The 27,444-nt window shown below is 40.0% G+C and overlaps 1 protein-coding gene across 1 annotated transcript in view; it reads left to right on the forward strand.

The window, feature by feature from the left end:
- RASA3 (RAS p21 protein activator 3) overlaps positions 1–25,468 on the forward strand; it is a 131,382-nt gene extending 105,914 nt beyond the window's left edge. Inside the window, exons 9-24 of the mRNA XM_080341798.1 lie at positions 3,227–3,331; positions 3,833–3,989; positions 4,836–4,984; positions 6,942–7,056; positions 7,946–8,020; positions 8,540–8,663; positions 9,807–9,913; positions 10,553–10,630; positions 11,546–11,623; positions 12,170–12,243; positions 15,967–16,073; positions 17,004–17,086; positions 20,552–20,763; positions 21,527–21,630; positions 24,148–24,331; positions 24,923–25,468. Of these exons, the coding sequence (XP_080197924.1) occupies positions 3,227–3,331; positions 3,833–3,989; positions 4,836–4,984; positions 6,942–7,056; positions 7,946–8,020; positions 8,540–8,663; positions 9,807–9,913; positions 10,553–10,630; positions 11,546–11,623; positions 12,170–12,243; positions 15,967–16,073; positions 17,004–17,086; positions 20,552–20,763; positions 21,527–21,630; positions 24,148–24,331; positions 24,923–24,998 (1,828 nt within the window). The 3' untranslated portion in view covers positions 24,999–25,468. The remainder of the gene's footprint in view (positions 1–3,226; positions 3,332–3,832; positions 3,990–4,835; positions 4,985–6,941; positions 7,057–7,945; positions 8,021–8,539; positions 8,664–9,806; positions 9,914–10,552; positions 10,631–11,545; positions 11,624–12,169; positions 12,244–15,966; positions 16,074–17,003; positions 17,087–20,551; positions 20,764–21,526; positions 21,631–24,147; positions 24,332–24,922) is intronic.
- Positions 25,469–27,444: the final 1,976 nt, after the last annotated feature.

Genomic DNA, 27,444 nt, shown 5'->3' on the forward strand with positions numbered 1-27,444 from the left:
GTTAGTCTTGGTTGGGCAAACTCTTTGCTCAGAGGTTTTGTCCCCTCTAGGACAGAGTGTTTTTGTTTCCATCTCAGGTTCCCCTTCCACCCCCGCTCACTTCCTCCAGTCTGTTTAGTCAGAGTTAGGTTGCCCCCATGCCCTCTGAACGGATCATACAATTTATGGGTTTAGGGGTTTGTTTACTTTTTCTCTCCTGAGAAAATACCATTCCACAGGGTACAGAGGAGCCTTAGTCTCTCACGGATTTTCTCTGAAGCTATGAAAGTTTTGCTTTTTGAGTGGGTGTAGGAAGTTGCAGGCCCACATATCAGCACCCAGGGACCAGATGTTCTGGTGAAATTCATTGTTTCTCCTCCCCCTCTCTGCTGTTTCTTTCTTTCTGTGACTACAATTTGAACAGCTTTAGAATAACACTTGCCATAAGTTTGCCTTCTAAAAATCTTGGGAAACAGTAATCTTTTTAGATTCTGAGAGCTATATGTTATGAGGTTTTAAATGTTGCTTATGCTTTGTACTCTAAGCGCACAAAACAATATCAGAATTTGCATGCCTGCTTTGCTTACTGTGTAGTGTGAGATCTACTTTAAGTTGTTAATTCCTCTCCTACAGAACCTTTGCATTGGTTTTTGTTTCGTGGGGTGTTTTATTGTTTGGTTTGGGTTGTGTGGTTTTTGTTTTTGGTTTGGTTTGGTTTTAAATTTTTGTTTGTTTTTGTTGTGGGTTGTTTGTTTGTTTTAATTTTTCCCTCCTGTAACAAGTTGCTGTAGGGGTTTGGCTGCTTATTTGAAAGTGCTACTGCCAGCAGGCATCTTGAAAGAATTTGGATAAAGCAGTGGCCTGTAAATACTTGGTAAATATTAAGTTTGACTATGTGTAAATAAACTTCTCAAAAGATTCCTCTCCTTCTGAAGCTGCTTTTAGCCATCTGAATTGGTTAGCAAGATAGTAACCAAACAGGAAGATAGTGGAGAGGAGGTTGAATTTTTGAAGTTTTTTCCTTTTGGGGAGTTCTTGCCCTGTAGAAATACTATCAAAATATCAGAGTTTGAAGAACTTAACCCAGCAGGCGTGCAATGTGAGCTGATGGTATGTGTGCTCTATGAAACTTGGTGCATGAGATGCTGCTGAGAGGCTCAGAGGATTTAAAAGTGACATCCTCTGCACCTGTGTAAGGTCAGATAAGCCTTTAGCAGGACTACCATCATCCATTCCTTCACAAGTCTACTGTGACTTGCTTGTGACTAGAAAGCTTGTGTAAATACGTCCATAACTAAATGACTTTGCACCTTATCCAAAGTAGAGTTGTTCTTCTAAAAGTCTTCGTTATTTGAAAGACCTGTATTTTTCCCATATATATATTTTTCCCCAAAGCTTAAGGCCTATTTCAGACTGTCACTTAGCTGCAAAATTCTCAGCTAAGCTTGTTTTTAAAATAAAAATCCTTCTCTGAGGAAAGCTTAAAATATGTACAGAAACAACTACCCTGGAGTTTAAAACCCTTGCTCCAAGGTGGGTATTGCAGCATTTTTCTACGAATCACAGTATCACAGTATGTTTGGGATTGGAAGGGACCTCAAAAGATCATCTAGTCCAATCCCCCTGCTGGAGCAGGAACGCCTAGGTGAGGTTACACAGGAACATGTCCAGGTGGGTTTTGAATGTCTCCAGAGAAGGAGACTCCACAACCCCCCTGGGCAGCCTGTTCCAGTGCTCTGGCACCCTCACTGAGAAGAAGTTTTTTCTCAAATTTAAGTGGAACCTCTTGTGTTCCAGCTTGATCCCATTGCCCCTTGTCCTATCATTGTTTGCTACCGAGAAGAGCCTGGCTCCATCCTTGTGGCACTCACCCTTTATATATTTATAAACATTAATAAGGTCACCCCTCAGTCTCCTCCAAGCTAAAGAGACCCAGCTCCCTCAGCCTTTCTTCATAAGGGAGGTGCTCCCCTCCCTTAATCATCTTGGTTGCCCTATGCTGGACCCTCTCTAGCAGTTCCCTGTCCTTCTTGAACTGAGGGTCCCAGAACTGGACACAATATTCCAGATGTGGTCTCACCAGGGCAGAGTAGAGGGGGAGAAGAACCTCTCTCGATCTACTAACCACCCCCCTTCTAATGCACCCCAGGATGCCATTGGCCTTCCTGGCCACAAGGGCCTAGTGCTGGCTCATGGTCATCCTGTTGTCCACCAGGACCCCCAGGTCCCTTTCCCCTACACTGCTCTCTAATATGTAATTTCCCAACCTACACTGGAACCTGGGGTTGTTCCTGCCCAGATGCAGGACTCTACACTTCCCCTTGTTAAATTTCATCAGGTTATTCCCCACCCAACTCTCCAGCCTGTCCAGGTCTCGCTGGATGGCAGCACAGCCTTCTGGCGTGTCAGCCACTCCTCCCAGCTTGGTGTCATCAGCAGACTTGCTGATAGTGCACTCTATTCCCTCGTCTAAATCGTTAATGAATATATTGAATAATATATTGAATACAAATGCCAGGTTACACAGCAGTACTTCTACTTTGAATCTCAGTGCAGTTGTTTTATATCCTAATGTTAAAGAGCAAGTGAGAGGGAAGGAAGTATCATCAAGTGATACATATCAGAGCTTCCCAAATGTGAGGAACTGAGTGCCAAAAATTGTGTAGGCTTCAGTCAGCACGCTGATTATACAGAGTGGCGAAACTGTCATGAGGTAAAACTCTACAGAACTAGTTTAGGCGCAGCGAATTTGTAAGCCTGACACAGTCTTCCCAGAAGCTCCAGCACTGGTTAGGACTGTGTAGACATTCAACCTAACTCTGTAAAGCTGCTGCTTAGCTGCTAGTAATCCTGAGTTAGACTGAGACTGACAGCATGGAGTCCTTAAATTTCTCTACACCTTTTTCCCCTGGTGTCCATTTCACCTGTGTTCTTCTGTTATCTGAGATAGCCAAACAGCCTCCAAATCTTTATCAGTATGGACAGTGGAAACAGTGCAGATGAGGCAAACACAGTCTAGATACTTTTTTTCACTGATGTTTCATGGAGGTGAATTGCAAGGCTCCAGAAATGTAAGGTAAAGTTGTCTCTTCACTATTTGAAAACCATTGCGGTACAGTTGCAAGCCTTTCTACCTCATAGGCTTGAGGAGAAGTAAACAACAAAATTGAAGACAAGGTTGTAATTATTTGTTTTCAATTTTTTATTTTATTAATGGATCTTTTAAAATTATTTGTTTTTATTACAGAGTTGATCTTTGGAATGCCAGTAACTTGAAGTTTGGAGATGAGTTTCTAGGAGAACTGAGACTCCCTTTGAAATTTCTCCGACAGTCTAGTTCTTACGAAGCATGGTATTTGACATTTTACTTTTGGAGAATAAGTAGAAACATATGTGTGCTGTGAAGACTTAAGAGTAATTACTGCTATGTGATAAAGTTTAAATGGATCTAATTTGTATCTTTTTTTGTAAGCAAGCCAAAGTAATCTTAGCAAATGTAAGAACAAGAAGTTTTGATACTGTGATTAGAGATTTCAGTCTGCCTCTGTATTGCATGTGGGAGTTCAAATACATTTACTTTATGATATTGTTTACTGCAGTTCATCAGCAGTGCCATAGCTTTAGTATGTGGGTTTTTAATCATATCTACATAAATCTTTATGATCAAAACTTCCCATGTTGCATTGGTGCAAAATAAACTGCCAAACTTAATTAAAAAGTCTGATTCAGAACACTCGAGAACTGGATACATATATAAATATTATGTGTATCTAGACATTTTATATAAGGTCATGTATAGTCTGAGATAATCTCATGTTTCAGCACGAATTTTGTCTTATTTTTTGCATATCAGGTACTTCCTGCAGCCCAGAGATAATGGTAACAAGTCACTGAAACCTGATGACCTCGGTTCCTTAAGGTTAAATGTGGTTTACACTGAGGATCATGTTTTTTCCTCAGACTATTACAGTCCACTTAGAGACCTCCTGCTAAAATCTGCAGATGTGGAGGTAATTTGCTTGCACTGTTTGTTGTTTACCTGAAAATCATCCTCACAGGGGTCTCTCTGAATGTTTGTCACTATCTTGCTGACACCATAGTTGTGTATTTACCAGAGGCTTTCAGCTTCTTCCTTTTCAGATCTGAGAGCCTTGTTAAGCTCAGCATATCCCTTGTTTTTAGTCCTTGCAGAGAAGATCTTTATCTGCATGCAGTATGGTGGGTGAAGGCACACCCAGGAACACCAGTGGTTTTTGCAGCAGCGTATTCTCCGTGGTTTTCTAATTTTACATGTGAAAATGCAAAGTAAACTTCAGTTTGATCAATTGGTTTTCCTTTACTGGAGAGGAACAGGTTTAATTGCATAATTAAAGAAAAAAACCAAAAAAAAACAAAAAACAAAACCAACACCAAACCCAAACCAAGAACTAATCCCAAAATGTCAGAGGATTGGACCCCGTGTGCCACTATGTATACTTTTAGCAGTTGTAAAAGTGCAAGAACTGGATTCTGTACTTACTATAGCTTGAAACTGAGGAGGATTAGAATTCTTCCTCTTCAGTTGCTCCCCAGGCAACACTGACATTCAGTGAAAAGACAGCTATTAAAAATGGAAAGAAAAAGGAGACTGTCCTGTAGTAGTTTTTGAGTTGCTGCCCTCTTGTGATCAGAACTTACAGCCAGCAAAAACTGGAATGTGAAGCCCACCCGTGTTACATACAAGCATGTTTGGGGACCTACCCATTGCAACTGTTGTGTGGGGTTCTGCACTAAGGAGCTAATGGGACAAGAAAGAAAGGATGCTTGTTCTGGAAAGATCGCTCAAAGTTTTTTCTTTCTTTCTTTCCACTGTTCAGCCTGTTTCAGCATCAGCTGCACACATTTTGGGTGAAGTTTGCAGAGAAAAACAGGAAGCAGCCATACCTCTTGTCAGGCTTTTCTTACACTATGGCAAAATTGTGCCTTTCATAAGTGCCATTGCAAATGCTGAAGTGAAGAGAACTCAGTAAGTACCATAAAACAAATTGCTGTCAAATGTACCTACTTTGCATTGGCTAGAGTTAGGATCCTCCACTCAGTTTCTAGAACTAGAACTCTGTAATTTCAAATAAAATGGTTGGAGTGGTTCCTGTTCGTCCCAGCTGAGTGGCAGAGTTCTTTTTAAACACATTCACTGCTCTGAAGATCTGGTGAGTTTGATTTTAGAAGGGATTTCCATTGTATTTTGCAAAGTCTACTTGCAAGACTATTGTAATATCAGAGAAAAGGAATTTTCAGTCTTCTCAGTCTTAATTATATTTGATGATAACTGTGAAATCCTACATTACCTTCAGCTGTTCATATGAAATAATTTCAGGTTTATAGTATGCTATTAAATCACTTAGTGCTGAGTAAGAGGGTTTATTGAATTTGTTCGAAACAAAGAGCAAGTTTCTTCCTGGTCATGAATATTTAAGGCAAGCTGTGTGTCTAATCTTTCCATTCAGAGGGCTGAAGAACAAAGATGGGAGTGGGTCTGGCAGTGGATAGCAGAAAACAAAACCTTTTTTCTGGTCACTTCTTGTAATGCCCTTGTTTGACTTTCTGGTGTGCTGACAGTTTAGTAGTGTAAGTTCTGCTATTCACATCAGGCAGGTCCCAAAGAACATTTTTTGCCACAAGCCTCATGTTGACATAGACATGCTCTTGACTGACAGTAGAAGAGACAATTGGGAGTCGGGGAATGACACATACTGACTCTAAAAGAACAGCTTCTTCAGTACAAAATTAAGCCTTTGTGTGGGCTGGCTTTTTTGGAGTGTCTGAGGAAGAGAGTGTTTTGTTTCCTGTAGGTAGGTGTATTTTTTCTGTGCTGCAGGTTGGCTGAAACAGCTTGGTTGCTGCAGTATGAGGAAATTTGCTGCTCCCCAGTCAGTCATGTTCCTGTGATGAAACAGCAAAGAGGGTGTTTGTTTTCAGAGCTTTCTGGCATTTGTAACAAAATTATTAATCCAGAAAAGTAATTAATCCTGTTGTTCACTGTTTGTAAATGGCTACAACTGTAGTAAGCTACAAACAACATAAAAGACATTGTTGTGTCTACAGGAACAAGAAAATAACTTCATATCCAAGTCTGATCTGCTGTCAGTAGGCACAGGTTTTGACCATATGTTTGTAGGTGAGATTGTTAATTATGTACCTCTCTACATAATGCAAATTGCTATAGAAGGAAATACAGGTACAAAATGAACATGAAATTACTTGCATTCTCAAAATGCGAGTAATACCAAAGAAGTATACAATAGGGCAGCTAGCTAATGCTTAAGAAATCACAGTCGACATATGTCTAGTGCAAGGAGAATTCTCTGCAAGTGGCCTTTCAGAAAAACACGAGAGTCTGTGTGGCATGAGCTGTCAGACGGTTTGCAGGGCAGAATTGGGATCTGTGCCGTGTTTCATACTGTTATCACAGGACGGTGCTGTGAGGCGCTTGGAAAAGATTGCACTGTCACTGAAGCTGGTGTTTTCATCTCCCTCCCAGCTTACAAGTACTCACTTTGCAGGAGAAGGTAGTAGAACACACGTAATGTCCAGTGTTGTGAGACTAAAATCACTGCCTCCTTCCCTTACTCAGATTAAGGCTGTTCAGTAGCACATGAAAGCGGGTGTGTTTTACCCCGCTTGTATTGTAAACCCCTTTGATTTGAGCCTGTGTGTTTAGATGGTGCATTGGGCACCCTGCGCTAATGCAAGAAAGAAAATCTGTAGTCCCTCTGGATTTCCCGTGACTACTGCTTTTCTGTTTTAACCCAGAAGTGCGCTAAATGCTACATGGCTGCATTTAATGGCAGGCTGGTGTCAGAGGGAGTTTTTGTTTGTGCATTCAAACGCAGATTTCCGTCACCTTTCACTGCTTCTTTTATTTCCACATATTAGTAGTTTATTACCATGACACTAAATTGCAGAAAATTGTTCACTTCCAGAGATCCAAACACCATTTTCAGAGGAAACTCATTAACTTCCAAGTGCATTGACGAGACAATGAAACTGGCAGGGATGCATTATCTGCAAGTTACACTAAAGCCCATTATAGATGAGGTAAGAGCAGTTTAGACTGTTTATTTGATAAAATGTCACTGTAAAAGGCCTTTAGGGAGCAGATACTGTTTATTTCTTCCCATTTTAACTTGACTTTGTAGGAACGATGCTGAAGAGCCTGTTTCTGTTAAAATCCTTTGTGTTAGTTTAGCCACAGCTGAGTCACCCAGTGCAGAAACAATCGGATTGTATTAAAGGAATATAAGTTTTCCATTTATTTAACTAAATTACTGTGCTTTAAAAAATCTAATATCTATTATTTCTGATAAATTAATAAAGTAATAACTTAGATGAATAAAAAGTATATACAGCAGAAAGCTGCTGGGAAGCTATAACTAATACATTTCATCCAGTGGGTATAAAGGAATAAAATTATTCTTAGATAACTGGGTATTTGGTGCATGCATTGTAACAATGGTTTATTATCTATCCAGTCCAGAATGGCGGGTGTGGGTATTTTAGTGCAGCAATTGGGCAATATTTTCAGATGACAGACTTCCTTTAAATGATTTGACAATTTCTTCAGCTGTTGTTTTAGTGTTTCATCCAAAAACATCAACTTTTTAAAGACTACGGGTAACCTTTCAAAGTTGACTGTTTTGGCAAAATAAGACTTTCCTTGAACAGCTTTGCTGAAGAGAGTCTAACGAACAATTCTTTGTTTCAGCTGAAGGAAAGGATAGAACAAATCAATGCCACATTTCGGGGGAAAAAAAATAAGGATCACATGTAATGTACCTTTGATGATTTGTCCAAATAAAAAAAATTACAATATATAGAGTTGGCTTTTACCTTTTACCCCTGAAAACTAACAGATTCTGCATTTACAATTTTTTTTTCTACTTGAAGGTAAACTAGTATGTCATTTTTTTCACTGTATCCTTTCTAGATCTGCCAGGTCCATAAACCTTGTGAAATTGATCCTGTGAAATTAAAAGATGGTGAAAACCTGGAAAATAACAGGGTATGCATTAGATTTTGAAGATGTATTATCTATTTACACGATCAAGTTTAGCTGAGATCCTCAAATGTTTGATGTTGCAAATAATGTTGTCATTCATTACAATACACTGAAAGCTTTCTTAACACCGAAAACTGTTAAAATTATTTTACAATGACTTTACATTCTGCTATAAATACAATATAAGTAGAATGTTAATGACTTCCCGCTGCAGCCTTGAGGACAAGGATGACTCGGCCTGTGGCTTTACTGATGACATAGAAAATGTGGTATGGAAAGGAACAATATGCCATATGGCCATATCACTTGATGTTTGTTTTTGATAGGAATAATATTTATACTCTTGGATTTGAATACGTGCATTTACCAAAGAGAGTATCATTGAGCATGAGGTTGTTTTGCAAGTAAATAATGTTGAAAGTGAGAATCTTTAATGATGCCGTTATGAATAAAACCAGGAATAATATTGCTTTCCACAAGAGAAAATGATACTAATTTTATCATAATCATTTCATTTTTCAGGAAAATCTGAGGCAATATGTTGATCGTATTTTTACTGTAATTACAAAATCTGGTGTAAGCTGCCCTACAGTGATGTGTGATATTTTCTTTTCACTGAGAGAATCGGCTGCCAAACGTTTTCAAGGTAAGTTTCTACGTTGTTTTGTTTTACATCACTGATAGCTTTTAAATGTAGCTATAGTGTAGCGGTCTGCATGATCCATGATGGATTTAGTAATTGAACAGCAGCTTGTCAAAAATATCACATGAAATTTGTATTAATGCTGTTTTTTCCCTTGATTATTCATTCCACAAAGAACATGGCTTTTAATGATTGTATGAGTTTTCCTTAAACATCTTTCAAAGGAAAACAGCATTTAAAAAGAGCATTAGGACGGTATTTATTTATGGCTTCAATACTTGCAAAGTATACTCACTTTTCAAACGTTCAGGTTTTTGTAATGGCTCATTCTGCAGAGTCCATGCAGCTGAATTGTTTTCTGCTCATACGTCAATCTCTAATAAAGGCCAATCTATAAAATGATGGGAGTCTTTGCAAGCTCGTTGCCCTAGGAGGCTCATGTACTACAAAGGTTTTCTGGCTGTCAAGAGGGAATTTTTTCCATTCCCTGCCTAGTTGTTTTGTCTCTGGGAGAACAGGCCGGCAATATAAAACTGGAATTGACCAACCTACGTATTTCCATGAAGGGAGGCAGATTACAATAAGAAAGTTATAGAGAAAATAATAAAAGTTCAGTTTTTGAACAGTCGCATCACAGGAGAGAAGCTCAAGCAGAAAGCCATTAATTGTGCTGTCATGCTCTGTATTTTATGTAAATATAAATAAATTTTATTTTACAGAATTACTGACTGAATAGGTGCATTACTTGTGCTCAGGGCTATAATGAGATAACTGAGAGTTTGCCTCTGGGCTGAAAATTTTGTCAGCTATCTAAGTTATTAATCATATTTTAGTTGCGTAGATGGAATACCAGCTGTTTTTGTCAAGTTCCCTCTGCAATGGAAAAGTGAATGTTGTTCTCCTTGTAGCCTGTGTCATGAACTCACTCCTTTTTAAAAAGACTGTCATGGACGTTTCCTTGGTTTGTGCTGGCTGATCTCTGCCTCCAAACCCTTCATCATCAGTTAATCCTGTAACTTGAAAATATATACATTTCCTGCACATGTTTGAGCTTCTTTCTGAAGCTGCTTTCTGAAGGCATTCTGAGAATTTCAGAAGGTTAAGGAAGGATTATTAAAATGCTGAGTAGAGGTCTTTTCTTAATAGGTGACCTAGATGTGAGGTATACAGCTGTCAGCAGCTTTATTTTCCTGAGATTCTTTGCTCCAGCTATTCTTTCTCCAAACCTCTTTCAACTTACACCGCACCATCCAGTAAGTACTGTAGCAATTTTTTCTACCTATGTATATGGTTCTGTCACGATAGTCTGTCTATCAAGATTCTTTCTTCAATTGTTTTAACAGCCTTTAGGAGAAGTACCTTTGTTAGTTCAAAGATCTGCTGTGTCTGTCTGGGTTATGAAGCATGTGTTGAATGTGTATGTGAAGAAGTTGGGAGGTATGGGAGGAACGGTGGAATTTAAGGACAAAGTAGATGGTCTAAGCTGCTGTGGAGAAAATGGTCCCTGCTTCATTTTGACCACATTACATTAATACTGTATTGATTGTCAGTGATGTTGGAAATGTTTTGGATTTAAGCAACTTATCCAAGACTGAGTAGTTGTTCTTACTGGGAGTGAGGAGGACCCAGACTGTCTTCAAGATAGGAACCTCTGGTTTTGTTTTGCAAGTCATTGCTTGTGGTTCTCTGAAGAGCCAATAGGGTAGCTATGAAACATGACGACTTAAGAGTCAAAAGCCTTTATAAAAGCAGCATTTTTTCCTGTAGTGCTTTATTAGATCTTTTATAATTTTACTTTTCTGCAAGTGAAATAAGAAATAAGAAATGTGATTTATCTTCCTATATTCCATATTTTAAATAGCTAGTCCATACAATATTGTTTTCTTTCCTAGGATCCTCAGACTTCTCGAACTTTGACACTTATCTCTAAAACCATTCAAACGCTAGGCAGCCTGTCAAAATCTAAATCTGTAAGTATGCCATTTTCATTTAAAGGCTTAATTTAGGAAAGTGATTTTACATTTTTTTTTAATAATCTTTTATCACTCATTGTAATTAAGCCTTTAAAATGCTTGAGTTGCGCTAGGCTTATGCAAAACTGGTTATGTTTGCTTTGATTATAAGCCTCTCATGCTCACGGTGAAACTAAATCTGTCTTAATCTGAACTAGATTTCAGTAAAGCAAAATTGTGTGACCAGCCTAGAAGTCTGTTCCAGAACTTTTCATTCCTTCCTTCTGGAAGACAGATAGTGATCAGAAAACCCATGAAATTCTCTACTTGCCTGCGGTACATGACAGCAGTTCTACTGAACTTTGTGGATGATTTCGGCACTTTAAAGCTCAACTGAGAAAAATTGCCCAGTTTTCAGACCGGTTCAGTTTTTTGCCGGTCAGTGGTAAGATTAGATCTAAATGCCCATGCTGTGGCTGTTTGATTGAAATAAAACTTTTGTACCTAAGGCAGCACACTGCTACATCTGGTGATAATTTGAGGTCACTGGTTAGGATTTGCCAAAGCAACTGTAGGTGAGTCTGTACCTCAGTTTCAAATCCTTTGAGACAACAGAATTCCTTCTCTCATGTTTTTTGTCAGCATCTTTTAGGACCCAGATTAAAAGCCCGAGCGGAAGTTTGAAGCTAATGAAGAATGCATTATTAACTGTAGTAACTGAACATTTGAAATGCATTCTGCTGCCTTTTTGAGATAAAGATTTGGTACTACTGAATACGTGCTGTACAACATGAGAATACTACTTGTTCATTTTACCTCTGGCCAGAAAAAACCCTCTTATCTGAGGTGGCTCGCCTCTTAGTGTGCTGCTGTTAACAATATTTTCTGTATAAACTGTATTACGATATGCGTATTTTTTGCTTTGTATTTCAGGCCAATTTCAAGGAATCCTACATGGCTACTTTTTATGACTACTTTAATGAGCAGAAGTATGCAGATGCAGTAAAAAATGTAAGTAATGCATGTGAATATTCTGAAAATCCTGCTGTGTTGCTCAGAATACTATAGTACTTGCTAATGGTAAACCAAGAAGCATGCGCTGGAAAAAAAAAGAATCGCAATAACTCTGATGTTCAAGAAACTCATATCAAATTATGAGCATGTCAATAGCAGAATCTCTTTGGATCTTCTTCTGCTTAATAATTAGGTTGGATTAACAAGCTGTTGCATAGAGCATGAGATGTGCACACTTCATAGAATGCTTCAGGTCTGTGATGAAAATGACTTAGTCCAAAAGAAAGTGAAAGATACGTATAGCAAAGAAGCAGCACGAGTAGTGTTGGTCATCTGCAGTTTTTCTGCTTATAAGAGTATTTGTGCTGTTTTCAGTTTACAACCCAGGAAACCTCCCAAGTTCCTCAAGCTTATGCCATTACCTTCAGTTTAACTACTTTTACAATATTTTCTTGTAGCTCTGTGTTGCACAAATGTTGAAGATTTTAATTTAGGTAGTGTGATGCTTTCATTTTTATCTATTTTTTTTTGTTCACCTTTTAGTTTCTAGATTTAATTTCATCTTCAGGAAGGAGAGATCATAAGAGCATAGAGCAACCTATACTGCTTAAAGAAGGGTAAGCATGCGTGTGCCACAAAATCCTCTACTTGTGTGCTTGCTACCATTCTAAGGCAGCTCTCTTTTCTTTTTTTCTGCCACCCCTATTCCATCCATGTGTTCAGAGAAGAATGTGGAAAGATTCTTGTGTTGCTATTTCTACTCTTTGTGACTGCTATAGCTGATTTTAACATCTTTTCATTTGATTTAAACATCTTAATTTAAGTACATTTTGAAATAAGTGAAGGAAAAAGAAGCCTGTAGAACTTAATTAGCACAGCTAAGGCAAAATAAATCTGCATTTTGTTAAAATCAAGTTGATTTTTTTTTCTGAACTCCACTGAACAAAAGCTGTAAAATCTCACTGTGAAGGCAGATATTGAATATCTTAATGAGGGCAAAGCCTGCAAATGGAATTTGCTTTTGCTGCCCTGTAAAATCCATATGCTAATCCTTATCGTGGCCATTTTGAGGAAAATTTGTGATGCACTTGGAACAGTTTCTGGTTGTAGTACCTTTCCTTGTTTTGGAAGCATGTTTCATATGCTGCATTAGTTTTATATACTAATAGCTGCCATTTTTTGTGTTACAAACCTGAGTTGTTAAGATCATCTAAGTGCACTGTGGAAACAGCTTAAGCTGGGAGGAAGAAGGTGAAAAATCCAAATTCTTCCTATCATAGCTCAGTGAGCTGAAGTGCTGCTTGAAAGCAAGCTTTCATGCTAGCTCCAAGTCATGCGAAAATGAGATTTTCAGTGAAAACATGACTACCCCTTCCAGTTAACCTCTGCAGTTCACCTCACTTCTCTGTCGAGCATCTGCCCCTAGGAGCAAGTTTGTCTATTTTAATACTGTACATTTATCATTCTTTTGGTTTTCAAAATTAATGTATAGTCTGTAACATTTTTCCTCTAACTCTAAAACATTATGTTTTCTGCCTCTGTCTTTCTTTTGCTCCTATCTGATTTTTTTCTGTCTTTTCTTGCTCGGCCTGTGGCTGCTGTTGTAAGGACTCTTAAACTAACAGTAAAGAAAGTTGATGGTAATAGTTCGTGCAGGTAAGATGGTAGGGGCAGTTGGTGCTTTGCTGTAGCTGCCGGCTGACAGCATGTCCGTCCTTCGCAGCAATGGATTTGTCTGACTTAACTTTGGGGAAGCAGTACTCTATTTAACAATGCTGAAATGCCTGTGTAAACCCAGCAGAGAACATTTCGTTATCTACTTTTTGATGTTGACCAGCTCTTTTTTTTCTTTTTTTTTTCCCCTTACTTAAAACAAAAACCTGTTGTAAGTAGAGAGTAAATCACTTTTATCTGTAGGTAGAGGTTCCAAGAAGCACTGAGATGTGCATAATATTCAGTGTAGAAATCCCAGTGAACTCACTGGAAGTGATTAAGAAGTGACCATACATTTTTCTAGGCACTTCTTAAGCAACATTCATGTAAATTGTTCTCAAGGTTAAGGAGCGGCCTTCAGCGGTCTATTTTTCCTGACATTTTGTATTATTGCCATATTTTATCATGAAGTGTGGGTGGGAATTTTCCCGGCCTTTGATTTGATTTTTCTCCAGATTCACTGGTTTGTTAATGGGGTTTCTGTTTGCCTTTGCAATGTTTTTGTTTGCTTTTGGTTTTTTAATCTATCTTTGCTTCTATTAAGAGTATCTAGATGGAAAGCTATAGCAAATGTACTTCTGAATGAACGTACAGTACCAAAGATTAGTCGCTGGCACTTGGGTTTGCTGGCATGGATCATGCCATTGCTGCTTGACAGCTGTCTGCCTGGTTCTTTCCAAAAGCAAGAGAATTAAGAGGAGAAATAGTCCTGCCATTCTTGTAGGTGAAAGGGGCCTACTGATGCTTCCAGGCAAGGCTAAGGTAGATCCAAACTCAGGTCTACCATAAACATGAGAAGAAGCTGTATCTCCAGCCACCCAGCACTGAAATAGGTTTCTTCTTGTTATCTTCTTACCTTTGTGCTTCTGACTGTTGCTCTGACTGCTCACACACCCTGCGAATGTTAGAAACAAATAAATCCTTTAAATTGACCTGATAACTTCTGCAGCTTTGAATGCTTGTCACCTATCTGTAGGAAATAAAAGCACATTCCTTCCTTGGCTATGAAGAATTTAATTAGAAGTGTGCTCTTAGTTCTGCAGTATGGAGTTTGCATCTTTCAAAGAGGGTGGGTCTGTAAGATTTTGCAGTTTTATGTCACCTTTTAAGTGTTGGCATGAGAAGGAAGAGCAACTATCTCAAAGAGCATATTGTCCAACCCAAGGACATCTGCTCTTCCCTTGAAATTTGCCTTAACCTTGAAATATGAAGACTACCACCAGTGGGCCTGGTGATGACCTGAATCATCTGGTTTTATTAAATATTTCTCAAGTGGTCCAGGAATAAGGACCGAAACAGTAACTGTCTGAGCATTTTAAGAATGAGAGAGGTGTGTGTCTACAGCTCGTTGCCATGTACAGTCCTGGTCAGCTTTAGCCTACACAGCTTGGAATGGGCAGCAGGAACCACCCTGGCTGGTTACAAAACAGAAGTCTGAAGGAGCTTTTCTGTTTGAGCTTTAAACAGACCTGTGGCTCAGTGGGATGCAGTGTAGTTGTTTCTGACTGAAGATACCAGAAGCAAGAAACAGTATTAGCTGTTCTAAGCATTTTAGCTCTCCTATTGAAAAATCTTCAAACAAACCATTAGCTGTTCTCTCTGTGTGCTCTTTGTGCTGTATAGTGCCTTCCTACTTGATAAAAACTGCTCTGTAGTAAGTAGTTTTTACTGGCTCCTTTGTACAATTCTGTATTTGGCACAATAGTTAATGTAATGTGTAGAGTAGCTGTTATCAACTCTCTACTGCGTATGTGCACACATTTTTTTTCCCCCACCAGTATGAAGTCACTAGGCTTTCCAAGGTCACCTTGAAGCTTTTGGATTGATTTAGTGGTTAGGAAGGTGGTGGATGCATCACACTTTCTTGTAAGCTAATTCAAGTCTGAAATTAATAAAAACTGACAACTCACTAAATGAACGCCCTCCTCTGCCAGAAAAAAAAGGTGGTGTTGGGGGATTCCAGCTTTCAGCCGTCAGATTGCTTCATATGTTATTGAAAACCCATTTCCAACTGCAGCATCAGTGTGCAATCTCAAATGGAGCTGTGGAACATCCCTATTTTGTTTCTAGAGCTTGAGAGTGACTAAAGCATGTAAGGGTACAGCCCCTGTGCTCCAGAGGCCTTATACCTGCCTTTTAATTATTAAACATACTCTAACCCTTTTGAGCTTTCTCATGGCTTAAAAAAAGAGAAAATTAAAAAGCTTGTAGAGTTAACAGATCAAGCTCATATTCTGCCCTTTTTCTGCTGTAGTAGGAAGCCGTTTGGCTGGATTTGTAACTAAGGAAGGGGCACAAACTGCAGTTCAACTAACTGACTAGAACCCCTATGTAGACTACAAGTCAAGCTACATGTCTTGCCACTTACCTAGGTCTAGAAAAAGGATAGACTTAACTAACAAATGCACTAAACCTATCCAAATGTGACGTGACTTTCCTTGTCAAGACAAGGCCTCAATAATTAGAAAGCACTGTGTGTCCCATCCTAAAGCTTCGCAAGTGCCATAATGTATGTGTGTATATATAATGTATATATGTATACATCTATATACATAAATACTATTTTATATGTATGCATGCATATGTAAAATCCGATGTATTGTAACAACTGCTGTCCTGTTTACCAGGTTCATGATCAAGAGAGCACAAGGAAGAAAACGATTTGGTATGAAAAACTTCAAGAAGAGATGGTTTCGCCTGACAAACCATGAGTTCACCTATCAGAAAAGCAAAGGTAACAAAAGTTGGCCCAGTCTTTTTTTGATACCTTAAAGCATAAGGATTGTGTAAAAGCAGAAGAGTGACATCTAGATTCGTAACTGTAGAAGACACAGTGCAGGCAAATCTGTCAGCCTGTATGTTCTTGCCCTTCTTTTAGTATGTCTGTACTGACTGTTAGAGAAGTTTCTTGGGTACCACAGTACCCTGTAAATTAGCAGAATATTTGGTAATATTTGTCTAATATCAGTTACCACCATCATCTGGAGATTTCACAGTTATGTTGTAGATTGTCCAAGGAAATAAATCTTGGGATATAAATACCTTACACTGGGATTTGGGTTTGTATTGAACATTTTTAGCTTGTTCTCATAAACTCTGTAGTGCTGGCACAACTGCCTGCAGTAGCCAGGGATTTGGCTGCAAGCTTTGAACTTGCAAAAATATATTTGCTTAATGTTGCCTAACATCAAAGATTTTGCTTTTCGCAAATTGTCCCGGTGTGTTTAGCGGTACACAACAAATGCCGCTTCCTTCCATCATACAAATAGAGCGGGAGTTAAGAAAGATAAGGAAACACAGTCAGATCGTGCCAGTCATCATTTCACACTCAACTTTGACATCTTACGTCACCACCATCAACTAGTTCAGTTGAGCTGTCAGGAATGATTTCTTTCATTGTCACCTTCTCAGGAAATAGTCTGAGTCCTGCTGCGGTAGTCAGTGTCTAAGGGATTTACTAGCATAAGGTAGTGCAGCTGAAAACAGAAATCAACTTAAGATAATACTTAAGGACCATGCTAGGAAATCCCTGCTGAGTAAAAGATGGTTTTTTTCTTGTGCAGTCAATCTTCAAAAGAACTGAATCAGCCCTTAGAATAAGGGGAGAGGGTGAAGCTGAGTTGTGAATAGGTTGCTCCAGTATCTGTGTGTGTGTATTCTGCAGGTGATCACCCCCTGTGCAGCATTCCAATTGAAAACATTCTGGCAGTAGAAAGACTGGAGGAGGAATCCTTTAAAATGAAAAATGTAAGTAAGTCATCTTCATTAATTTACTTGTTAGGCTGGTCTGGATCCATCAGCCTAATCGCCTTTTTCCCTTTTGTAGCCCGGATTGGGTTTCTATTGAAAGATGTACAACCACAGCTGCTTGTTCTGTATATAGTAGCAGGAGTTTCCAAAAGTACAGCCCATTCAGATTCTTAACAGCCCAGTCAGCAGTCCTTGGGTTTCGTGATCTGCAGCACACTCAGTACTGACCGCTGCTGATCAGCTGTCTGGGCTCCATAATGTCGGACACAGGTAAGAGAATCGAGTCCCTGTCCTTTCTGCCAGACCTCTCTCTTGGAGGAACTGTCTGCTGATAATAGTAAAGGATCACATCTTCTTTCAGGGTTCCTTTATCAGTTAATGAAAGTGCATATATGTATTTGGGTTAGGTCATGTGCCAAAACAACATCTGTGCTGTTGCCAGTGTGGTTTAGCGTTTTAATTGCCACATTAGAGAATAAAGTACAGCTATATTTCTCACGCGTGGAACACTACTGCCAACTTCTGTATGCGAGACATGCCATCCATTGTGTAACAACAGTTCCTAGTAGACATGATCAGTTTAGGTGATATTGGGAGCCTTTTTCGTGCTCTTTTCCCTGTAAAGCTGCATATGGTCCTTAAAAAGTTTTATTTAAAAATAAACAAAAATACCAGCTCAGTGTTTTCCAGTCCTAAACATGCATCTACTGCAGTCTTCTTTATACACATAAGAGGTTGTGACTTGTAGCTTTTCTGCCTTTACGTCTCTCCTGCCATCTACACTGCCTGTGGATACCATGCACGGCAATGCTCAAACCTGCCCTAAACATTAACAAACTGCTGTTGGAAGAACCTGAAGTGAAATACAATGCTTGACTCCTCAGTATTTTCCCTCTTTCAGGTATTAATTTGGTAGCATATCTCTCTCTGTTAGAAGGTGGAATAAGTTTAAGTTCACTTGCTTCTGTAGCACATCTTCATTGTACTGTAGCTGGCTCTGCTGCTTATCACTCAACTCATGTTAATTACATAGGTGAAAGCAACCAAACTGCAAAATAATTCTGAAGCTATCAGAAGGCAGCTGTAACATGTGGTGAACTGTTGCCAGCTCTACTCTGCAAAATAGCTCGATTGAACTTACAGTAGCCACACAGTTGAGAGAAAACTTACTGTGTGTGGAGAGGAGCTGAGCTGTAATTCTGATCAAGCCTTAAGTGAGAGTAGTCTTTAACTTATGCTGAGTCTACTGGGCTAGGATGCATCCAAAATATCCGTGTAAAGATTTATTATAGGAAAAATATTCCTTCATTGTTAACATCAGAAGCTATGGGCTATTTTGGTTGCTTAAATTCAGTATTATCTAAAAAATGAAGTTGACTACACCCATTCTGGAAAATAAGGTTCAGTATCTTTCCATAAGCAGTAGAAAAAAACATTATCACCTTCCCATGCTAATATATTCCCATTTATCTTGCCATGTATAAATAGAATACTGCAGCAAGAACAGAATTCTCAAAACACCACAGCAGATGCATTTGCGATGGATATTCCATCCTGGGTGCTATGTATGATTAAAGATCCACATTTTCTATAAATATTCTTTCTGTTTCTGTGCTCAGAATTGCACGCACTGTGTCTTCCTCACTCCTGATAAATCCGCCTATGTAGCAGTAAGGCCAGTAGCCTTTGCCTTCATTAAGCAGAGTTTGGGAAGTATGGGGGTGGCTTTGAGTGCTGTTCAGGTCTTCTGTGTTGTCTGAGGAGCAACTGTTGGTTTTGGTAGCATAAAGGTCTTGCAACCACTTGAAATTCTTGGCTTAGTTGTGGTCTTCTCAGTAACAGTTGCCATATGTTAGTTCACTTAGGTTGGTATCCCCTTACACAAAGCCATACTCCTTAAATCTGTTCCTTTATTGTAATGCAGAAGGCTCCATTTACCCCAGCAGCACATTAAAATTATTTTCTCTGTTGTTCTGTGTTAACATAGGGTTGAGCTGCACACCCGTGTCTTCCCCATTCCTTCCTTCACTGTTCCCCAAGCTTGAATTGCCAGTTATATCCTAAAAAGCTTTATTAAAAAGACTCTCTCTTTGGCTTGTATTTTGGCAGTGACAGACTGATCACACTAGCAGCACCGACACTGCTCTTGTGTGTTGCACCTTTCTAATTACTGCCTGACATCTATAATGATACTAAATCGTTGGGCCTTTCCCTTTCCTGTTAGAAGAGAGACTGTAATTAAAAAAACCTGTTTGTTCACACATTAGCAAGTATATTTGCAAGCTCCTTCAAAGTATGTGCACCTAAAAATGTCACAAGGGCAGAAGACATAGTGCCTGGTGCCAATCTGCAACATTCTCCTGACCAGCTAGGTGCAGAATTCAGGCCAGTGTTTCAGGTCTTTGTAATAGACAAAAATGAACTTCAGTTTTGGTGGGGTATCTTTTTTTTGTGCATCTTTTTTTAAAAAGTAACACAGAGAAACCAGCTCTATGGAAAATAATATTCCACATGATGTGGGCAGTGTAATGTCTAATGATTTGAAGAGTCAAATGAAGAAGTAGATAGGGGAAGATAATTTAGGAATACCTGAGAGAGGAAAACCCATTAAAATTGAGTTTTTGCAGAAGCTAGAAGAAATGAAGATGGGTGACATTTGCCTTTCCAGAATTTGCAGTTAAGATCACTAACTTGAGCTTAGTTATCTTCAGTGCATGATCAGTATAATCAAGCAGTAAGGCTGTGCATCAGAACTTGCTTCGTTGAGAGGAGAAAAATAAATGTGACTGTGCCATTTTAGGTTGCAAGCTGTTCCGAGCAGGCAGAAGAGCTCTAGTTTAGATATTCAGTGGCCAAGCCATAATGCAGAATTAATGTGTAATTATTTGAACCACCTTATGGCAATTAAAGGCAAACTGTTTTGCTGCAATTTGCTAGTAGCAACTATAGTTGGGTGCAGAAGTGTGGAAGTTAATAAAAGGAAAGAATCATGCCAAAATAAGCGGTGAAAGACTAGATATACGGCAGTATTAAAGCGAAGCCGTTTCTAAGGCCTGATCCAAATTCTCGTTTTTCTCTTTTCTGCCCCCTGCTGACTTAACATTGCTTTTGAGCCCTGCACTGCATTCCCCTGTCAGCCTTCCAAAACTTGGAGCTGTAGCATTACTAAAATTGCATCCTTGAGGCTGACAACAAATCTCCTTGAGGCCCAACCAGCAAGTTGATATTAGCTGTTTGTAAATCATCTCCTACAGGAACAGTATCTTACTCCTTGTACCAGGTGAAAGGTCGTGTTGTTTTAAGGGCACATTTGCTGCTTAGTTTTGCGATGGCATTTATTTATTGGTGCATTCTTTTAGTATGCTGTGGTTTTCCTTTAAAAAAATCATCTGTCTGAGCCCAGTCTTAGGTTCACCAACTCATTCTGGTGGTTTATTCTGTTGCTTATTTCTTTATTTGCAGATGTTCCAGGTGATCCAGCCTGAAAGAAGAGTCCTATATATCCAAGCAAATAATTGTGTGGAGGCCAAGGACTGGATTGATATCCTCACCAAAGTTAGCCAATGCAACAAGAAGCGCCTCACAGTCTACCATCCCTCTGCCTATCTTAATGGCCACTGGCTTTGCTGTAAAGCTACTGCAGATAATACTCCTGGCTGCACACCCTGCACAGGGTAAGGATTAATAACGTGCCCTTGGTCTAGGTATTGCCAGGGGTTTGTTTGTCTCCCCAGCATGACTTGTAGGTGTGCAGGCATTGTGGTGTTTTCAAAGGCCATCTTTATTGTTTTTCTGATACTTTCAGTATCTGCAGATCTCGGTCAAAATGTTGAAATATTTAGAGTTCAAGACATTGATAGGAGTTGACTGTGGGATAAGATACATTGGTTCTGACCATGTGTCATTAATAAAAAAGTCAGAAATCCCTTCAGTGTCCTGTTTGTAAATTCTTGAAACAGACAATCATAAACTTCTAGATTTAATTCTAACTTAATCTTTTTCTAAGGGGACCACTCATGCTCTCTGTTAAATGAAAAGGTACTGTCTGGTCCATAGGGAACTATTATCATCTAAAATGAGAAAAGCATCAAGTCTGTAGTGGTAGTTAGTCTCAGAATATAAGAGCTGGACAGTTGGGAGTTCAGTGCTTTGGCTCCTCCATCTGGTTGTAGCAGACTAGTTCACCAAAATGTCTGCATACCAATCCAGTCCTCTCTTTCAAGTCAGAGTGAAAACATGCTGGATAAATCTAGACATAAAGAAGTTTGAACTTGTCTACCTTTTCTTTTGGGAAACATGGAAGTTTTGAGCTCTGTTACACACAATCTATTGGCTTTCATGAGTATTCACTGTTATTTTGATCCTTGTTAAGTGCTTTTTGTGCCATAATACACTGTTTAGCATGTAACTTCTGCCTCTCTTCCTGATGCCTTACAGAGGCCTGCCAGCAAATATACAACTGGATATAGATGGAGATAGAGAAACTGAGCGCATCTACTCTCTTTTCAACTTGTATATGCCAAAATTGGAGAAAATGCAAGGTGAGGATGAGAGGTCATTGCATCTCCAATACACTTACCAAAGCAAAAATACCTGTGAAAAATGGGATGTTGTAGTTAGACCAACCTTGCGAATCACATTCTAGAACACAGTGGCCATTATTAAACTGGTTTCCCCTTCTGCTCTCTTGAGGTAGTTGTGTGAATTGTTTTTGGTGCAGTCTCATAGTCTGTACAAAGTTCTTTGCATAATAAACAGTTGTTCAAAATACAGGTCTTAAGCACAGCATCCTAAAATAGCATAGACACAGAACATTGCTTGAATGCTCTGAATTGACAAATCAGAGCGTACACCGAACCAGAAGTTTACTGATCCTGCAAAGAAGCACCAGCAAAGCTGAGGTTTCAGTGGAACATGGTTTTGTGTTACCAGGAGTCATGTGTGCGTTCCCTGATTCAAATCCCAAGAACAGGCTGGATATAAATGGTTTCCTCAGGAGGGCTCTTTTGGAATTATCGGTGAAAGGTGACCTGTGGATGTCTGTGCCATGTTGAACAGTGAAGTTTGGGCTGGGAAACCGTCAGGAGCTGAGGGGAACAGAGATGTGACACGAAGGATAAAATAAAGAAGAGACAGCAGAGGAAGTTAGCACTAGTAAGCACGCCAAGAAAAGTATCCGGTATACACAGTGCCAGACTTGAAATCCCAGTTTAGCACAGGGAGTGGCAGGGAAGCCTCCACTGTGACACTGGTCTTTAAATAGGACGTTATTTTATAATATGAGATAAGCCAGTGGTGTCAAACACACAGATTGGAAAGCACTTTAATCCACTCCTGGCTGCCGTGCAGTTGCAAACTTAAGATCCCCGCCACTTCCGAGCTGTCTGAACCGATGCCCAGCGTTCCCCTCTCACCACTCCTCTCTGCCAGAGCCAGGGTCGAGTTTCAGCATTGGGGAAAAGGACGCAGGTCTGGTGCAGACAGTGCAGCAAGGAGAAGGTAACAAAAAAGCTGAGACAGTTAGAAAACTGGGCAAAAATAGAGGAAAAAGTGAAATATTCTCTCTCCCCTTCTAATACGCTCAGCTGCAATGCAGGAGTAGATAACATGATGGATGTGTTGCAAATGTTCATGTGTAACCAGTGTCCTGATCTCTTAGCCAGGAAGGCTCCCTGGTAAGATAAAACTTGCCCCTTCTTGGGATATGTCCTTAAGCAGGCAGCCAGGCGCCAGTCATGGCATATTCTGTTTATGCTTATTGTATGAACCTTTTAAGGGTAATGCGGTGAAACATCTTACATGACTACTTCAACCTGTAATTGTTTTGAAGTCAGTCTGTTTTGCAGTGCTGTACTTGCTGCTTAGCTGCTGCTTACGGATGGAATTTATCCTTCTGGCAAGTAACAAGGGCAAGTGTGGGTCCTGCACCTGGGGAGGAATAACCCCAGGCACCAGTACAGGTTGGGGGCGGACCTGGAGCGCTGCAGAGAAGGACTTGGGAGTTCTGGTCGACAGCAGGTTGACCATGAGTCAACAATGGGCCTTGTGGCCAAGAAGGCTGAGGGTATCTTGGAGTGCATTATAAAGAGCGTGACGAGCAGGTCAAGGGAGGTTCTCCTCCCCCTCTACTCTGCCCTGGTGAGACTACATTTGGACAACTGCATCCAGTTCTGGGCTCTCCAGTTCAAAAGGACAAGGAATTACTGGACGGAGTCCAGTGGTGGGCTATGAAGATGATGAGGGGCCTAGAGCACCTTTCTTATGAGGAGAGGCTGAGCGAGCTGGGTCTGTTCAGCCTGGAGAAGAGAAGGCTCAGAGGGGATCTCACCAATGCTTATGAATATCTTAAGGGTGGATGTCAAGAGGACGGGACCAGACTCTCTTCAGTGGTGCCCAACAATAGGATGAGAGGCAAAGGACTCAACCTGAAGCAGTGGAGGTTCTATCTGAATATGAGGAGAAACTTCTTTACTCTGAGGGTGCCAGAGCACTGGAACAGGCTGCCCAGAGAGGCTGTGGAGTCTCCTTCTCTGGAGACGTTCAAAACCCACCTGGACACATTCCTGTGTGATCTGCTCTGGGTGAACCTGCTTTAGCAGGTGGGTTGGACCAGATGATCTCCAGAGGTCCCTTCCAACCCCAACCATTCTGTGATTCGCACAGGCCAATGCTGCAGCACAGTACAGAGTTAGGCCTGTGTCAGAGCTCCCAAATGGTGTGCCTGGGTTACTGTTAGTGGTAACTGAGATGGAAGCATTGCCTGTGTAGGAAAGGACAGCTTTGCACCAAGCTATGAGCAGCTCCCAGGCTTGCTGCCCTTTCATCACGAGATGAGGGAGAGAGAACGGGCATGGGATGGGCTCTGTGCCTGCCAGCAGCCCAGCAAAAGGACAGAGAACTGCTCCTTCTGCTCTTGCTGTTATGTCAGCCACAATTGTGGTGATCATACAGAAGCAAACTAAGGAACTGTATAAATCCCAGACTGAGTATTTTTAGCCTCTTTTTTTTCCCTGCCTATCTGGTACCTATTCCCATACTTTATTTTTTTTCCCCCCCAGAGGCCTGTGGTAGCAAATCTGTGTATGATGGACCTGAAGAGGAAGAATATTCTACATTCATCATTGATGACCCTAAGGAGACATATAAAACACTAAAGCTGATTATTGAAGGTGTTGGAACTTTAGAGCAGGAGCATGCTCAGTATAAGAGGGATAAATTTAAGAAGACAAAATATGGAAGCCAGTAAGTATAATAGGCTGTCCAATCAGAGGAACAATCCTGGGAAATGATATTTCCTTTGCTTATGTTCTGGCATTCACCATATTCATGTTCCAAGAAGATCCTGCAAATACATACAAAGTAGGATTGTGATTTAGGATTGATAGCACAATATTTTAAAGGACTGTAAGGAATTTAAAAATGTTTATTTTTTAGTGCAATTTCATCCATAAAAATAAGTGTGGGGGGGTGTTTTGTTGTCATTTTTTTTAAATTTTGAAGCTGGCCTCATGGAATGAGCAGTAAATACCGGCAGATACGTGTACTTACCAGCTTATTTTAGAGTGTTAGTTTAAAAAGGGGAAGAGTGGCTGATACAGCCACATGACTGTATTTTGTGTACACAGAAGTAACAAAGGAGCATTCTGTGCATGGCTGACAATAAAAGAGCTCTTGCAGTTCAAGTAGGATGCAGTAGTATCAGTACAATTACAACTTTGATTTTCAAACTTAGGGACAAGGTTTTGTCTGTTCACCTTCCATTCTAACATTTTGACGTCCTGAAAGAAAATTCTATGTATAGTACTTTTTCCTTTTTTTTTCCTTTTCTTTTAGAGAACATCCCATTGGTGACAAGAGCTTCCAGACATACATCAGGCAGCAGTCAGAGATCTCAGCACATTCCATATGAAGAGCAAAGGAAATCAGAAGACAGTGCTGAAGGGTCAACCCATGAAGCTAAATAGCAAAACAAAAGGGAAGCCACACATGTAGCAAAATGTATGGGAAAGTGTCAAGCTTACAAACTTTGAGACTTGCTAAAACCTATTCTCTTTTCAAGAAACTGTTACAAGAGTTGCTATGCACTTTATTCATCTGGTTATTGACAGATGATAAAACTCTGCCTTCTAGGCAGTTGTTGTCATGTGTATTTTTAAATTTGCTTTGGTTTCTTGGAATCTAGTGATCAGTTCAATGATCGAGGTGTGTGGACTTCATCTTGACAACTTCCATACAATTCCTTATGTTTCAGAAACCAAGCATGCTGCTAATATGCAGCATTTTCTAGAATGGTTGTTTGTTACTGTTTTTTTCCTGATTAATGTATATTATGCCACACCCCTGCGTGCTCTTGTAGGAAAAGTTTAGTAACACTTTTAATGCCTGCTTATAGAAAAGAAGCAGAGAAAAAACCTCTTGTGTAGTCTCTTGCATTGTAGCTTGTATTCTGAGCAGGCCAAGGAGCAGGCCTTTTCTTTTTACAGCAGCATAATTTTTGCTAAATGTGCACAGTTTTTAATAGAAATTCAGATCTTGAATGGTACTCTTGATATTTTTGAGATACAAGGTCATTTCTCCAGACGCATTCAGCAGCCTTTGGTTTTGAAGATGCAGTCTCAGCGGTATAATAAAACTGACTCTCATAAATATGAGCAAGAAAGGAATGAACTTATGTCAGAGCTACGTGTCTGTTTCATGCAGTCAAGTGAATGGTAATCTCTGAAAGCCTGCCAACCGAAAGGCAAAGTAAGCTGATTTGGAGGACCTTTGACCACCACAGCGAGAAGGATGAATAGAATACAAGTCTGGCAGCTGAGACACACAGACTCCCGGGCACAAAAGCCATCAAGATGGGTTTTCGTTGACAGGATGTTTAAGCACTGGAGTCCACGCTGTCCTAGTACCACATGTTTTTTCTGGAAAATAGGTTTCTACTTTTCCAAAAATGTTTTAAAATACTTTTTTTAAGAGACTTGCCAAATGATATTTAGTATATTAACACGCTTAATGGTAATTTGTTAATATTCTGAGTGTAGTGAAAATGGAATGAGCTGTGTATCTCACTAATACCAACAAAAGTCATTAAGGAAGGGAATAAAGATCTGCTAAATATAAGGTATATATTTATGTATGCTGTTTAGCTGTACACCGTAACTTTCCTCTGTGTAAGGGTCTGATTTACAAATGTCTAGCTTTGATGGCACAGAAGCCTGCATATGGGACTTTAAGCTTCTGTGGGGTAGAAGCTAGTGTTGGGTTTAAGCTGAATTGGAACAGAAAGTATTGGACTATAAGTTTAATGTGAAGATACCTGTATCTTTGCTTTAAGTATTACAGAGTAACTCGTACCTTTGTCCTCATCGCATCTGACCTGATTTAAGATGGCTGAAGTACTTTGAATGCCTCTGTTTGTTAGTGATGCTCTTAGGAATGAGGTTTTCTTTTTGTTTGAGTATATAGTAGACCACCTCCTTGTAGATGATAAATAATCTTTTATTTGTCTTCACCCAGCAGACTGGGGAAAGGGAAGTAATGAAGCATTGCAGAGATGCATTTTGGACTCCGAGCTTTTAGCTGCCATGAACTGCAATTTTTAACATGTATTTGTAACTTAATATTGTTTATAAAATACTAATGACCTGTAATGTGTGTTCTACTTGCCAATTAAAAGAAATGTTTTATTTCTGAAAACCATGTGCACGTTTGCCATCTGTTTAGATTCACAGTGGCCAGCGAGGTGCCTGGTGGTGCAGCATTCTGTTCAGAGTTGGACCATGGATGGAGATCCTTGTGAGTGTAAACCAGTCTCTGTTGGGGCTGCTGAGTCCTGTCCTCCATCCTTCTATCCCAGAGGTGTCAAACTCATTTTGATGAGTAGGAGTAGTTACATTTATACAGGCCTAAAATTACGTTCGGCCCTTTGAAGGCAATGGTGAGGCTGATGTGGCCCCAGTGAAAATGAGTTTGACACCCCTTGCTCTATCCTTTTTTCTTGGGTCAGCATTGCACCTGTAGGACTCTGCAGGGAACCAGATTGGGCACCTGAGCCAGCCACAAACTGCTCTAGCAAAGTGAGCAGTTGTCCCTCAGCTAGAGCAGCATCTCCAACTGGTTCCTTGTGTTACTACACAGCTGTTGCTGCTGTGAAGGAGGGGTGAGACTGTTGAAAGGACAGGAGAAAAGAGTTGAGAGCACAGCACCCCACTTGCATATCGGCTCATGGACCTATGGAACCACCACGCTTCTGAACCTCTTTGCCTTTCTCTGGCAAAACCTTGGGCATGCTGAGGTTTGTGCAAGATGGACTTCTGCACCTCGCCAGTCCTCTCCGGATACTCAATGTGGATTCAGCCTTG

This window comes from Nesoenas mayeri (genome assembly GCF_963082525.1).
Source record: "Nesoenas mayeri genome assembly, chromosome: 1".
Classification (NCBI taxonomy): domain Eukaryota; kingdom Metazoa; phylum Chordata; class Aves; order Columbiformes; family Columbidae; genus Nesoenas; species Nesoenas mayeri.